The sequence below is a fragment of the Balearica regulorum genome, chromosome 1 (assembly GCF_011004875.1).
Source record: "Balearica regulorum gibbericeps isolate bBalReg1 chromosome 1, bBalReg1.pri, whole genome shotgun sequence".
Lineage (NCBI taxonomy): Eukaryota > Metazoa > Chordata > Aves > Gruiformes > Gruidae > Balearica > Balearica regulorum.
The window spans coordinates 17,770,311-17,785,112 of NC_046184.1; the positions used below are offsets into that span (position 1 = coordinate 17,770,311).

The window sequence follows — 14,802 nt, forward strand, 5'->3', positions numbered from 1 at the left end:
AAAAGTTTAGTTTTCCTTTGATACTCCCAAATGTGGATCTCTTATGGAAAGGAACATGCCATAGAACTTTCAGCTAGTGCAATAAACATATCAGCAATGAAGGCTACTATTTTAAATTAGAGACAAGAACAGACAGATTACGAAATACATCTGCTAGAAAAAGAAAGTGATGTTACTTACCCATCATATTTATTTATATTAACTTCAAATAAATTGTCCTTAGCATGATTAGCACGTTCAGTTACTATGAATAAACAAACACAATGAAAATTACTGTTATGAAATGGTATATAATATAGAATTATAAAAGTGTTATTATTAATTAATAACCATGACTTTATTACCAATGTGACCATAAAACAGCCTGCCCATAAAATGGGTTTCAGAAGATTATATGCCACGGAAAAAATTGAGATGTGTATTGCAGTATATACAGAAAAATATTTCACTATAAAATTGTGCATATGAACAATTGGTTTTAACAGTAAAACTGAAAAAGAGGAGAAAGACAGTATCTTACAAATGAAGAGCTCAAATAGAAGTAGCAGAAGTTTTAATTTAGTAAGCAGAAAATTGATATAAGGCCATCATTTATCTGGCTACCAATCCTTTAATTAGAAAGCATTCCCTCTCTACCACTTAGTTTCATTTCCTTAGTAAGAAAAGGTAAGTAACAGAAAGAATTTAAGCTCCTCAGGTATGTTTTAAGGAGTTCATATTGCATTTATTAAGAAATTAAAATATTCATTGCTCACCAATAACATCAGTGGAAATAGAAGCCAGACTGAAGAGTGGAGCAACTTTCTGTTCATAAATCCTCTTTCCTTGACGTTTTCCTCCATACGGATTAATATACACAAGCAACTGCTTTGGTCTAGACTCTGCAGTAAGGAAAAATATTATAGTACACTGCTTTTGTACACAAAAAAAAATTCAACAAGCTATACAAAAACAAAACTGTGAACATCAACGTGAGCACAGCATACACGCCTTTTATTACTTTTTATTAACTCTTCAAACTCAGTAACTCTTTATCAAAGAGCTATAAAAACCTGCTTCATCTATCTTCTTTATTATACTGAGGATACTGACAGTATTGAACAAATTGGTAATAAGACAGCAGGTGAAATTTCATCTGACTCCGTGTCTCACATTCTTATGCATATTACTCTTGCAGTACTTTCCCACTAAATGACATTTAGTATCACAGGCATACAAGACAAAAAGACAAACCAAGGGCAGCAATAGGAAAGACACTTGTGAATGAAGCATACACAGAAATACTTTTACGTTAATTTATTTAAACAACATTCTTGTTTCGGTAACATAGTTAAAACACATTTCCTTTCTGTGATAAAGACAATCCAAACACCTCACAGAACTACATGCTGCACAACAAGTGCTTGTAACCCCTTCCCCCCAGAAAACACCTTTGACATTACTATCTCTAGTTCATTCAAGTAGTTATGGATTTACATTGGCGGTGGCAATTAAAACAATTATTACATCTCTGTACTAACAGATAAACAAAACGGCAAATGTTTGCTGCACCTAGAGAGCCTTCCTTTTTTTGTATAGAACACAAAGACCTGTTATAACATTCCCACTTCCTCAGGTGGCATTCTAAATTATTATTTTAAAAGGAAAGAATAAACAGATTTATTAGATCAGCACACTTGCATAATACATCCACCCAACCTAGACTGTTTGAACGGTTTAAAGCTGCCACATATGCAAAGCACCATTCACCCTCTTGAGAGCCTTTTCTGAAATAATTTGTTACCAAAAGAACGAACACCTGCACACAGAGACAACTGCCTGGGCCACATCTCTCACAGGCGCAGCGAATGCACGTACAAAGCCCATTTTTTGAAATACTTTATTTGAAGCCAGATATCTCATGTAACACATACAAAACAAAAACATTAGTAAGATGCATGCTTCCTATGTCTGTTCAGAAGAACTTTTTTTGTTAAATACCCATTTCTATTCTGTGAGCCTTAAGTACTCGCTAGAGTCTCATCATAAATGTACTTGTACCCAATCCCTTCTCCGGCTCAGTGTCACAGATGGACCTCAGACCTATGCAGTAGGTTGCTTATCTCCAGTCCTGTCTCCACCCTCCTCCTCCTGCCTAGTCTCCCTAGACGGACCCAATTACTTTATCTCTTCTGGGCTGTAAATGGGACCTGCTGTTATCCCCACCCCTACTCGGATACAGTGGGACTGCACCCTGGTCGGTGAGGGCACTGCCTGTGCTATGCTCATCCTTGATCTCCCTTCTGTCATAGAGCTCCTCTGCTCCTGCTACTCCCTGACATCTATCAAGGTATCTCTTTCAGGAATAACTCCTGCAAAACTACTTTTTGCCTTCCAAGAAGCACACGTCTAAGAGTCCCAGAAATTATTAATGGGAACTCTTACTACATAAGGCACACCACTGATGAGACTGGAAAGGTGAGACAGACACACAAAAAGCCACCCATAAATCTTACGTTGCTACAATCCTTGTCCTCAGATCTCTACCTCAAATTTCTGAGCTTACATCTGCACTTTACTTTCTCCAAAGCTACAGTCATTTAAAGCCTCTGCTAAGCTTCTAATGCATCCCTATTTTGTGAAAATAATTTTTATCTATGCAAAATTATGACACCTATAGTCCTGACTGATCAGAGTGAAACAGTCAGTACAACTTAGCAAATATGCGAGATACAAAAGTAGTGATAAAAGGAGACACTTCCACATACAGCTCCCTCAACTTTTGAGCATAAGCTGCTCTTAAGAGTTTAAAAAAAACAGATATATTAAAATAATATTGACACACATGCCTGTAAAATGATGCTGCAAATGTTAGTAGTCAAACTTACTCTGCTTTTCAAGTAATTCTTTCAGCGCCCCTATCCACTGATTACACAAGTGCTCATCAACACACCAAAATGTCACATCACTGCACCGCCAGCGGTGTTTTCGGGCTTTCTTGACGTAATACACTATTTAAATTAAAAAGAAAAAAAAAAAAAAGGAAGTGGCACAATGAGACCGTTCTGTGAAATGACAGATGTATTTCAGAGACATCTCCAAAACATCTATCTCTGGAAAAAAGTGGTAATTAACCCCCACTACACATTGCCACAAATGACAGAAGCATTCAGAGTATGAACAAGACAACTATAAAAAGTCAAAAAGAAAACACTTGCTCTAGGTCATTACCTAATAGCAGATATCCAAACGTAAATTTATTTTAAACCAAATACAATCCATTTTCCATAAACTGATTATTGACATACTTACACAAAAGTTCACTGAGCTTATATATTATTTACCGTATTAAAGTCTGCAATGTCTACATAATATAAAATGCCATGAGCTTAAGAGGATAAGTCAAACCTTCGCATCAGCTCCCATGTAATCAACAGGGTGAATTCAATTTCAAAAAGGTGAAATTTGAGAAAAAAGATTTAGAGTTTTCTTGTGGATTAAGAACCAGGCTGGTGAGACAAGAAGCAGCTTTTCCATCTACAGTATCACCAATCATTGTTACTGAAGGACTAAATGTGAGGGAAGTACTCCACCACATAAAATTCTGGCATGGGAACAATCACATTTGGCCCAGCTTTGCAGCACAGAAGTCACCACTCTCCCCAAAACAAACAGAAATTTACTTCTGGCACTTTGTTTTAAGAATGCAGTCAATAATACAAAGAACCTTTACATGCACACATTCTGATGGTTAGGGATGATTTTAAAAACCCCGGACATTTAGGACTCATTTTTCCAGCCTCTCTCTTGATTTTCTAGTCAAGTAGTAGGAAGCAAGTGTCCTGCTGCAGTCATTCAGCAGCAGAAACGTAAAACATTAGTTATTTAATGAAGTCCTAACTAAACACAGAATTCTTAAAGGAAGGGTTCTTTTTCTCCAAAATAAGGATCTTTACATGTAAATGTAAACTGGCAGATTTTTGGTGGGGATTTGTTTGTGTGCAGGTTTTGGTTGGAGATTTTTTTTAAACACATCATTTCTGTTAAAAAAAATTCTGATGATTCCTTTTGAGTCTGCTTTAAAGTACTTCCAAAAAAGGAGTTAACGCAAGCAGTCTCAGACTCTATTTGCCTTACCTGTGAAAGCATGTGGCCTTGCCATTTTTTGCCATTTGCCAATATGACGTTGTTTCTTGCTGAGTTCCGTTTCTTCTACGGCAATGATCTCAGAGATTGGTACAAAACAGTTTTCTGTATGAACACAAGATCTTACACATTAACATCTTAAAAGAGCACCAGAATGATTATTTGTACACATAACATGATATAGACATACAATTAGAGTAGCTGCTCAATAAGCACAGCCAAGAGAAATTTGCTGAACATTTTCAATTTCCTTTTGCCTTTAGTCAAAACACATAATCCATAACCACCCCTGAACTACCCCAAGTATTTTAAATGTCCATGATTTCTCAGAAAATTAGCTATTCTGAATATAAAAACATTTTTGCATGAAGCCAAAATTCAGCAACATTGATTTCAGAGTAACGAAATTGCCCCTTCAATGATGCCTAGTCCAGATATTTGACAGTGAAGAGCACAAGCTACTTCAAAGAATGCACAAGTAAATCTAGAGCAGAGAGACTAGAGAGGCTATTTGTTATTGTCAAGTAAGTAGGTGGCTTATGAAAGAAGGGCATTCATATGAATTCTTAAGACTTTAAATCCCAATGAGCTTTTAAACTTCAGGATCTCCTAAGAAGCAAATTCTAGATCATATGTTTATGTACTGTTAAATATATTTTCTTCTATCAACTTCAAAACTATTGTTTTTTAGAATTAAAGGGCTCTTGCTCTTACACTATGAAAGAATTTCTCCCACCCTCAGACTTTTTTCTCTTATAGTCCCTCAACACCTTCTCGGTCTTATTAACTCATGTTAAAATGAGGATTTCGTCTTACTTTCATTACTGATTTCAAAATTTCTCTGCTTTTGCCTTATCTCAAAAAAGTGGAACTGAAAATGCATGCTTTGTATTTATGTACAAGCAAGCACTGTGTGCATATATACACACATAAAACATTTAATTACATAAGATATTATTATACTTGTTATATTATTATAATATACTTGTTTCTCTCTATATATAGAGAGATAAAAAGAGATATTAAACACATAAAATACAAACACTAATAATGTTGCTACTGGGTTTTATCCTACATTTCATCTTCCTCACTATTTTGCAGCAGTACTATGGTGGTGATGAGGAATACAAAATAAACAAAAAATTTTTCTGAGCTCTTCACAGTGGTGACTACAATTCATTCGCCACTAGTTCAATTTTATTTTGTTCAATTTTATTTTGTTGAATTTATTTTATCTGTTTTAGTCAACAAGGTTGTTACCTATTGTCATATCTATTGACATGTCAAGGACTACACACATGAGTTTATTTTCCTTTACAGGTGTTTTAGCATTTGACTTGATTTATATTCCTTCAGGGATTTTACCTTTCCAGAGGTTTTTAGCTTGATTCCAAAGAAACGTAGCCTCCAAACTTTACACTGAGGTCTTTTAGGAAACTGGCTGTATTCAAATGTTTTAACTACTTACAAAACAAATTTCAGCTTATAATAATTGCATTTACTATATTTCATAGAAGCATAAAATCATTAAGGTTGGAAAAGACCTCTAACATCAAGTCCAACCATCAACCCAGCACCACCATGCCTACTATTTAAGGCATGATGGGGAAGCGCAGCAGTCCCAGAATGTCTTTATAAAGATCCAACTGCAGAGACGAACTCACTAAAAACACTTTACTTGTATACAGATATAGATATCATACATATACACATGTAAGCCTATATCAAGTATTTAACATTGGATAGTAACAGTTAATTGGGCTTCCAGACATTCAGAGAAAAGATCTGTTATGGGATCTTGATATGATTATCCACCTATCCATTTATCCAAGGAAAAAAATACAGAACAGAGATGGAACAATAAATTAAGAGAAGGGAAAATGTTCTTTAACCTTTCTTTCCCAGAACTGCTTTTAGTTCTCATTTTTCTACTGGCTATGCCACCTATCCATATGCCAGAATATGAAAGAAAGCTTGTTGCATTTATAAAGACTGCACTTTAGTGGTAATTCATTTTGAGGTCACTCACAGATACGCTACAAAACTGACAAACTACATTTAAATCAAAATTTAAATGACAATGCTCTAATGAACATTTTGGGAACCAGCTCTACATGCTGGATACTCATTATTAGTATGTACGCTAGGAACAGTAACAGAACTAATTGTTTTATTATACATTTTCTATATAATAAAGAGAAAGATCTCCAACTGTACAGAGAGCAAAGAGATGAAGAAGTACTTCCAAATCTGTAAAGTATCTTTGGAGCATGTATTTTAGCACATATTACAGAGCTTATATTAACAACCCTAGACCTTGAAATAAATTCTACTAAGCTCTCTTAATTCTTCAGATATGTTCTCCCTTTGACTGTCACACGACTAGAAGTTCTACTGTTCCAGGAAATCTCTTCACAGATGTGGAAAAAAAAAAAGCAATGACTATTTTAAATACATGCATTTTTTTATTTTAAGCCACAAGAGTTAAATATCTGAAAAAAAGATTCCTTAAAAAATGAAAAAAACAACCAAACAAAAACAAACAAAAAAAACGCTTGACAGACTTGATAAGCTGGCCAGTACAAACTGCATAAAGTTCAACAAGGCCAAGTGCAAGGTCCTGCACACGGTCTGGGGCACTCCCAAGCACAACGACAGGCTGGATGGAGAATGAATTGAGAGCAGCCCTGAGGAGAAGTTGGGGGTATTGATTATGAGAAGCTCAACATGAGCCAGCAGTGTGCGCTTGCAGCCCAAAAAGCCAACTGTGTCCTGGGCTGCATCAAAAGAGGCATAACCAGCAGGTCAAGGGAGAGGATTCTAACCCTCTACTCCACTCTCATGAGACCCCACCTGGAGTACTGCAGCCAGCTCTGGGGGCACCAACATAAAAAGGACATGGAGCTGTTGGAGCGAGTCCAGAGGAGGGCCATGAAGCTGATCAGGGGGCTGGAGCACCTCTCCTATGAGGACAGGCTGAGAGAGTTGGGGTTGTTCAGCCTGGAGAACAGAAGGCTCCAAGGGAGACCTTACAGCAGAAGCACCTGAAGGGGCCTACAGGAAATCTGGAGAGGGACTGTTTGCAAGGGCATAGAGTGATAGGACAAGGGGTAATGGCCTTAAGCTGAAGGAGGGGAGATTTAGATTAGATATTAGGAAGAAATTCTTCCCTGTGAGGGTGGTGAGGCACTGGAACAGGTTTCCCAGAGAAGCTGTGGATGCCCCCTCCCTGGCAGTATTCAAGGCCAGGTTGGATGGGGCTTTGGGCAACCTGGTCTAGTAGATGGTGTCCCTGCCCACGTCAGGGGGCTGGAACTAGATGATCTTTGAGGTCCCTTCCAACCCAAACCATTCTATGATTCTATGAAAAGCAAAGAACAGAGTGATCTCATCTTCCCTCTGTAAGTCTTTGGGTTTGCTAGAAGTCGGAGAACTTTCTGATCTACAAATATTAGCTATGCCGATTGTGGCCCTCAGTACTACTTGGCACTGTACAAGCATCAAGTAACTCCACGCCCTGATAATATACTCCAATCATGAGGCAGTCAAAAAAACACACTACCTAATACAGTAATTGCAGAGGGTCAGAAAGATGCAAACATGTCTCAAATACAAACATGTTATGCAGAACATTCCTTACAGCTTATAAAAGCAAACCTGAATGCAGCAGCATTTGCGTTTGAACCGAGCTCTAGAATTTCTATCAGTCCAAATATGACTTTATCACTATTCGACTTAGTGTTAAACACTCTATCATTTAATCAGAAAGCAAATCATCTACTTACTCCCACTCTCCCCCCTTCTCCCCAGAAGAGAGAAGTTTCCAATGTGAAGAAATCAGAGATCTTCAATACAAGCAGCACAATCCCGCTTCTGTAAACACAATGCCCTCATCTGCCATTTAATCACCAAAACCCACCCCATAACAATAAATAGACGGACTATCCTGCCCTCTTTTGAAAGGTCAAAAAGGTTCATGTATATACTTATTATAGTCCTTTCCCTCACGTACTTTTGTAGCATTTAACCTATCATCAAGTATCATGAGCCATTTCATCCACTGATTTCGCATAACGGTGTTCACTCAAAGGACTTCACCTTCATAAGTTTCTCCCAAAACATGGAGAATCTTATTGCCACATTAACAACAACAACAAAAAATTAGTACTTACATCTACTACTAGATCAACATTAATGAAAAGTTGAACTATGGGCTCAGACCACACCAGTTTTACTAGGCTCAGTACAATATATTCAGCCAAGTAGCACACAACAGTTCCTAGACAAAACTTCAGCAAAAGTACCATGACTTTTTCAATGTACACATCTAGATTCAAGAGACTGAATTTTGAGTTCAGAAATACTGAACTACATACCCATTTTCTTAAGCTTAAAGATCTTCACACATTTTTCATGTCTCATCTTGTTCAGTGTCTAGCACATATGACACACCAAAGACAATGAGTTGTCCATCCAGAGCTGCTGGATAAAGGGGTGTGGCAAAAAAATATTAAAGAAACAAACACCACGCACCAAGGTGACAAGTGACAGTCTTCCCAGCACATCGGCTGTGCCAGCCATCACTCATTCTGGGTCACAGTGCTATTACAGTCTTGACAGACACTCTTCTTGAAGTGCAAACTGACAAATCAGCAAAATACTGTGTTAGATGCATACTACTTTTCCCCACGTTAAGCGAGTGGGAGGGACAAAAACCACCCACGGTAAGCACACGAACAGCAGGCTTTCTTTGTGAAAAATATAGCTGGCAGTTGTGAAGTGTGTTTTCCTGTGTTAAGAAAGGCTTTGTGGTGCGTATCGTTGTCTGCCACTCCCATAGAACACTTCCTGAGTTCACAGGCAAACTCACTCAGAACCCAAGTCAAGATTTGTTCTTCATCACTGCCAGCTAGATATCCTACAGGCCAAATTCCTCCCTTAGAAATGTGTTAGCTCAAAGCAACACAAGCATGTGCAAAAGCATAAAAACATCGCTCATCACAGCATTTAGTTTATTCTTAAAATTCAGCTCAGGCCCATGGATGCAGTGGCACTCAGAATTAATTTAAACTATTAGCATACTCTTCTGACTTAAAAATATTAACAACTAAAAAGCTGGGGTGCAGATTTAAAGAAAAAGTATTTTTTCAGTCACTTTGAAAACCAATTTACCGTTACAGACCACATAAACAGTAAGTTATCTTGCCCTAAGTTTAAGCTTTGCCTTCACCTAAAAGCAAGAAAACAAGAATGTTTTCTATCAGAAGGCACCTTGCATTATATTGATCATGCACTACAGAAAGCTGTGTCTAAAAGACCAGAGTAAAAGGAGACGGTGGATAGGGATATAGAGCAGAATTAGAGAATTCACATCCTGTGAGGGGTGAGGGAAGCATCATGACTAAATGACTTAATTCAAAACTGTGGAAGAGTCACAGAAACATTCGAAGGCCATGATCTCACAATATACAGCACGTGTAAGGAAATTCGCTTTTTTTTTAAAATTTTATTTTTCTTTAAGTAAATCTTCAAGTACTTCTAAACCAATAGACAACAGATCAGTTTCTACTATGATCAGACACACAGTTGCTACTTCACATCATATATCTAAAATTGAATCAAATCACAGCAATTTGAACTTGGATCTATTTGCATATGTAAATCATACTATTGAATGTTTTCCCATTGATTTTTTATTTCCAAATTAAATCTTTTCAACTCAACTATGAATATTTCACTGGTAAAGCAAGAAATAAGATGCACTTCACCTCAAGGGAAAAAAAAAAACCCCAACCAAAACCCAAACCACCAAACAGGTGTATGCTGAGAAACACGTACTGTTTAACATAGTGTGTATCTATATTTGAATAATATACCCTGGAACGTGTCTGCCATTAGATAACAATGCCTTCTAGAGCTATTACTCCCCACATCCTACCAGTTCAACGTAGCCAGTGGAACTGCCCAGAGAAAAACACGGTTCAGATTTCTACATGTGCCCATTGCCAACTGGGAACGACTGACGAAAAAGGACCTTGGCTAAGGATGTGCTAACACACTACAGGTGCTGGACAGACCCTGTTTCCATGCAGGCCCACCTCTGATGTCTCGGTACTGTGTTTATCAAACTGAGCATTCTTTAGAATCCACAACATCAGAATAGTACTGAGGCTTCCTGAACTGGTTGTTTAGGGGGGGGAAGCTGGAAAAGACATATCAAGGGACAATTCTGAAGGGAGAAATAGAAGAGTTAAAAGAAAGTGCACACAATGAGTCCAGTGCATAGTCTGATCACCCCCTTCATACTTGTACTTTACAATTAAAAAAAACAGAAAAATGTCAAGAGAATCTCATTCTGTGTTTGTAATCCCGTAGTACTAGGCATGATACAATCTTAGCCAATACTTCTAAAATACTCATAAGTATACATGTACAATATAGAATCTGCTATGAAATTTGGTACATAAAGTTTTATCATGTGTTACATGAGAAAAACCTGACTGTGCTATCAACATGAGAAAACAATAAAACAATTGATCTGCCCAGCTTCGCAGATCAACTAGATCTCATGGTGAAGCGTTACAAGGTTGAAAAATAACGTTCTTCAGAATATTTGAAGAAGAAGGTATGCCTAGGAAAAAAAAGGTGCATAGCTAAAAATAACAAACACATGAAAAATTTCAGATAAAACTTTTTCCCCTAAGTTCAAACAAGGCTAACCAAGTAAAGAATGGGAAATAGGACCCTTGTTACACTGAGGACAGAACCTGAACGTGTGATGCTGGTAAATAAGGTCTAACAGTAACAAGGAGAGTAAACAGTGTTTCAGATTTAAGGTTTCAAAAATATACCATGACTTGAATAAACATCTTATGTTTTTGTTATTGTTGGTATCTTTTCAATGATAGCATTAAAAATAATTCTCCTGAATTAATAGTACTTTATTCACAAAATGCATTTTGACAGAATGGGTTTTAAATAAATATATCTTAATATTGTTGTACAAAGATGAGAAAACACAAGAATCTCTCCATAATCCGTAAAATATGTATTTTCCTGGACAACAGGACAAAGTCTCTGTTGTTTCCTACTTGTTCCCGAATTTGGATGCAATAGGGAGAGGTAGATACTACAACACTTCTACAATAGACCTAATATAGCTCTAGTTCCTTACCTGCCAAAGTCTGAAAACTTTGACAAAATATATACCAAACCATTTGTACTTATGTAGCTAAATCCAAGATAGTAATAAATACTCAGAAAATAAGCAGCTCTGAGTTTTTTTTCAGTTTAAAGACAGCTGTTTCACTATAATAGCTACCTATTAAACAAAAAATATAGCACTTTTATACTGCATAATTAAGTCTGTATTTAGGCATAATGCACAGTAGTCACGTAGTGAAAGGCTAAATGGTAGAAAGATACCAATCTTGGTCAAGCAATTCCTCTGAAATTACAGGCTTCTAACTAACCATCTTCCATATTATAAAGTTTACTTATATACTGTCATGTATACTGCTCATTTTCCAAAACTATTGTGAGAACATGATGAGCCACCCCAGGTCTTAAAAGCTGAAAGACAACAGGGCAGCAATAATGTAAAACTGTGATGGTATTACAGCACAAGTGCAGGAAACATGTGAATTAATCAGGCTGTTAAGAGAAGGAGGTACATCATCTATTGTATTGCTCTCTACATAAATCATATCCGTGCTCCAGAACACTTAAGCATTTCTTTTTCTTCTCCCACCCACCCTTTTCTCTTCTGATTCCACATCACATTTTCTAAAATCTTGTTACAGGACAGCAGCCAATCTGAGCAACCAGACTTGCCTCCTAAGGAATCTCCAACTGGGTACTGCTTCAGAAACTGCCTCAAAGAGCATCTAGTTTACTATGTCCTGCTCTCCTTCCACCATTCCCAGCATTTTGAGATCCACCTTGGAACAGGCTTCAGGACAGGTTCATACTCGATTTGGCCCACCAGGAGTAAGTCAAGAAAACTTACAACTTAAAAAGCTGTAAAAACTTACCACTGTAAGCAGTTGTAAATTTCACAGTGCAAGTGTGATTTTGTGGCACTCTTGCGTGGTCTAAAGGAAGTCATCACACAGTAGAAGAGAGTTCCTATAGAACCTGCTCTAGCCTACAGGTTAGTGAACTGGTAGCTTTGAAAAGGCATTTTTAGAAGGATTTTACACAATGCAACAAAATTCTCCCCAAAGCAGGGGCTAATTTACCTAGTGGGATTGACTGTCTCAAAAAGCTTTGAAACTTTACATTTTAAATATAATCCAGATACCTTTCTCTAGACTCAATTCCTTTTGAAAAATATACAGCTTATTTTTCACACCAATATATTAAGCTAGGCAGTATTAAAGATAGTCTTCAAAGTCTTAAGTTCATTTAGCTGCACATCTGAAGTAAGTTCAGGAATTTTCAAATACTTTTTTCAGCAGTACTGCTGATAAAAACTAGATTATGTCAAACTGTATTCACCCAACAGCAAGGAAAAGGATAACAAACTCTGGTTTTATGTTATCAGGAATAAGAAGAGATGTATTTAAAACATGACCAATTCTTAGTTACGCAAACTTCAACATCAAATTATTACAATACTTTTTAAGTCCTCCTTCTCCCTTTTCCCCTCACCTTTTTTCAAAAAAGCCTCAAGTCAATAAGATATCATGATAAAATCAGGAAAATATTTAAGAAAGGTTCATGATAAGAAGGGAAGAACAATTTAACTATTCAAGTTTGCAAACTTGCCTGGGACTGGAGAGATCTACATTCAAACCTTTCTCAGATAAACTTCTAGTAAACCTTTCTGTTATTAGTTTCGCTCTCAGTTCCTCCAACCTCTAAAATGAGGATGACATCAGTTCTCCAGTCTACAGCAGCTGCTGTGAAAAGACGGACATTACATATTTTCAGATGTTCACGTACCATGCTAATAGGGCTATATTGGGAATAATTACTATATAAAACCCCCCAAGGTCAAAGAATCTGATAAAATACCACCTAAACTGTAGTAGAAAGCTTGATATGCTGTATGTACAGACATTTTCAGAAGTTTTCCTGAAACGTTGTCAGGTATTTTCAGCAGTAACCTCTCGCACTTGTGGTTTTCTAAGTTAGCACTATTCTAATTGCACAAAAGCGGAACTATAAATAGCTTTGTTACTCCATTACAAACTATTAGCCTACATTAAATATTTCCAAAACCCTAACTCACAAAAGTTAAACTTTCTTTGAAAATTTCTATGGAGCCTTTTAGAAAGTGAAAAGCTTAAAAACAAAAAAAAACCCCATAATTGCCTGAAACACTGCCTTAGTGTGAAAGTGTTTTTTAACCACAAATAAGTCATGTAACTAAAAAAAAAAAAAAAAAAAAGTTGGGTTTAAAGTTCCATAAGTCAATTACGATGAATTTAACTACAACATTGCAGACTACATGCTGCTATCTACTAACAGTGCAAGAAACAATGGGGTTCAGCTAAACAAATCTGTGCTTCCCTCGTCCAGCTGCGGGGACGGCTTTCCTCCCTTTGTCACCAGAGCACACTCTCACAGCAGATGCTTAAATTGTCTTCTCGAAGCGCGGAACTTGCTGCAGCCGCACGCAGCGCCTGCGGCTCATCCTGAGGAGCTTCCAGCTTTGTTTCCACACGCACAAGGTGATTAACCGGCTGACACGCTCAGCACCGCCGGCCGTCTGCCGGTGACACTCCGGCCACCGCTTCGCCCTCGGCTTCACCTCCCCCGCTGCCTGGTACCCCAGCACGGCCCGGCCCGGGCCCGCGTGTGATGAAACCACCCTCCGTCTTTCACCATCGGACTCCGAACCCCAAAGGCGATCGCTGCTGCGGACACCGGGTGACGCTGACTGCCGCCTTTCCTCTGCGGGGCGAAACGGCGCCCAACTACAGGAAACAGCGCCGACAGAATACCGAATGCTCAACGTGCTCTGAGCCGACAACAACCGCAGGCCGTCCCCGCCGACACCCGTGCCCGAAGCCGCCCTGCGCGCTGCCCCACGCCGCCAGGGCCGTGGCGAACACCCATCCCCCGCCGCCGAGGAGAGGCGGCCCCTCAGGCGGCCCCGGCCCGCCGCGAGGCCGCAGCAGGTGCGCTAACGCCCGCCCTCCCGCCGCGGCCCGGCCCGGCCCGCCGCTCCACTCACCGCCGCCGCCGCCGCGGCGCAGCGGGCGGGAGTCGCGCCAGGCCAGCCGCCCCCGCTCCTCGTCTAAGGTGACCTCCCAGGAGCGGTGCCCCAGCACCAGCAAGGAAACCAGCCGGGGCCGCCAGCCGCCCAGGAGCTGCTCCATGGCCGCCGAGAGCGCGGGCCCGCCGCAGCCCGCTACCGCATGGCCCAGCCGAGAGAGCGGCCGCTGCGGGGAGAGCCCGGCAAGTCACGGCGCCCCTGGCCCGCCGCTAGCCGGCCTGCCCCCCGGGCGGGGCGGGGCGTCAGCGCCTACGCCATCGCCGCCGGGGCGGGGCCTGCGGCTCCGCCGGGTGGGGCGCGGCCGGGGCCGGGGCAGCCGGGGGCAGCGAGGCCGGGCGGCGGTTCGCAGGTCCCCCGCGGGCAGGCTGCGCGGGGCTCCGGGACGCAGAGGCGGCGGAGGGCCCGTCCGCCCCGGCCCGCTTTGTCTCCTCGCCCCGCTGGCGAGAGCCACG

General features: G+C 39.8%; 1 protein-coding gene across 1 annotated transcript in view; it reads right to left on the reverse strand.

Moving 5' to 3' along the window:
• CERK (ceramide kinase) overlaps positions 1–14,601 on the reverse strand; it is a 47,725-nt gene extending 33,124 nt beyond the window's left edge. The window contains exons 1-5 of the mRNA XM_075742352.1: positions 14,309–14,601; positions 4,117–4,230; positions 2,868–2,990; positions 756–881; positions 181–244 (exon numbers count right to left, since the gene is read on the reverse strand). Coding sequence (XP_075598467.1) covers positions 181–244; positions 756–881; positions 2,868–2,990; positions 4,117–4,230; positions 14,309–14,453 — 572 coding nt within the window. The 5' untranslated portion in view covers positions 14,454–14,601. The remainder of the gene's footprint in view (positions 1–180; positions 245–755; positions 882–2,867; positions 2,991–4,116; positions 4,231–14,308) is intronic.
• Positions 14,602–14,802: the final 201 nt, after the last annotated feature.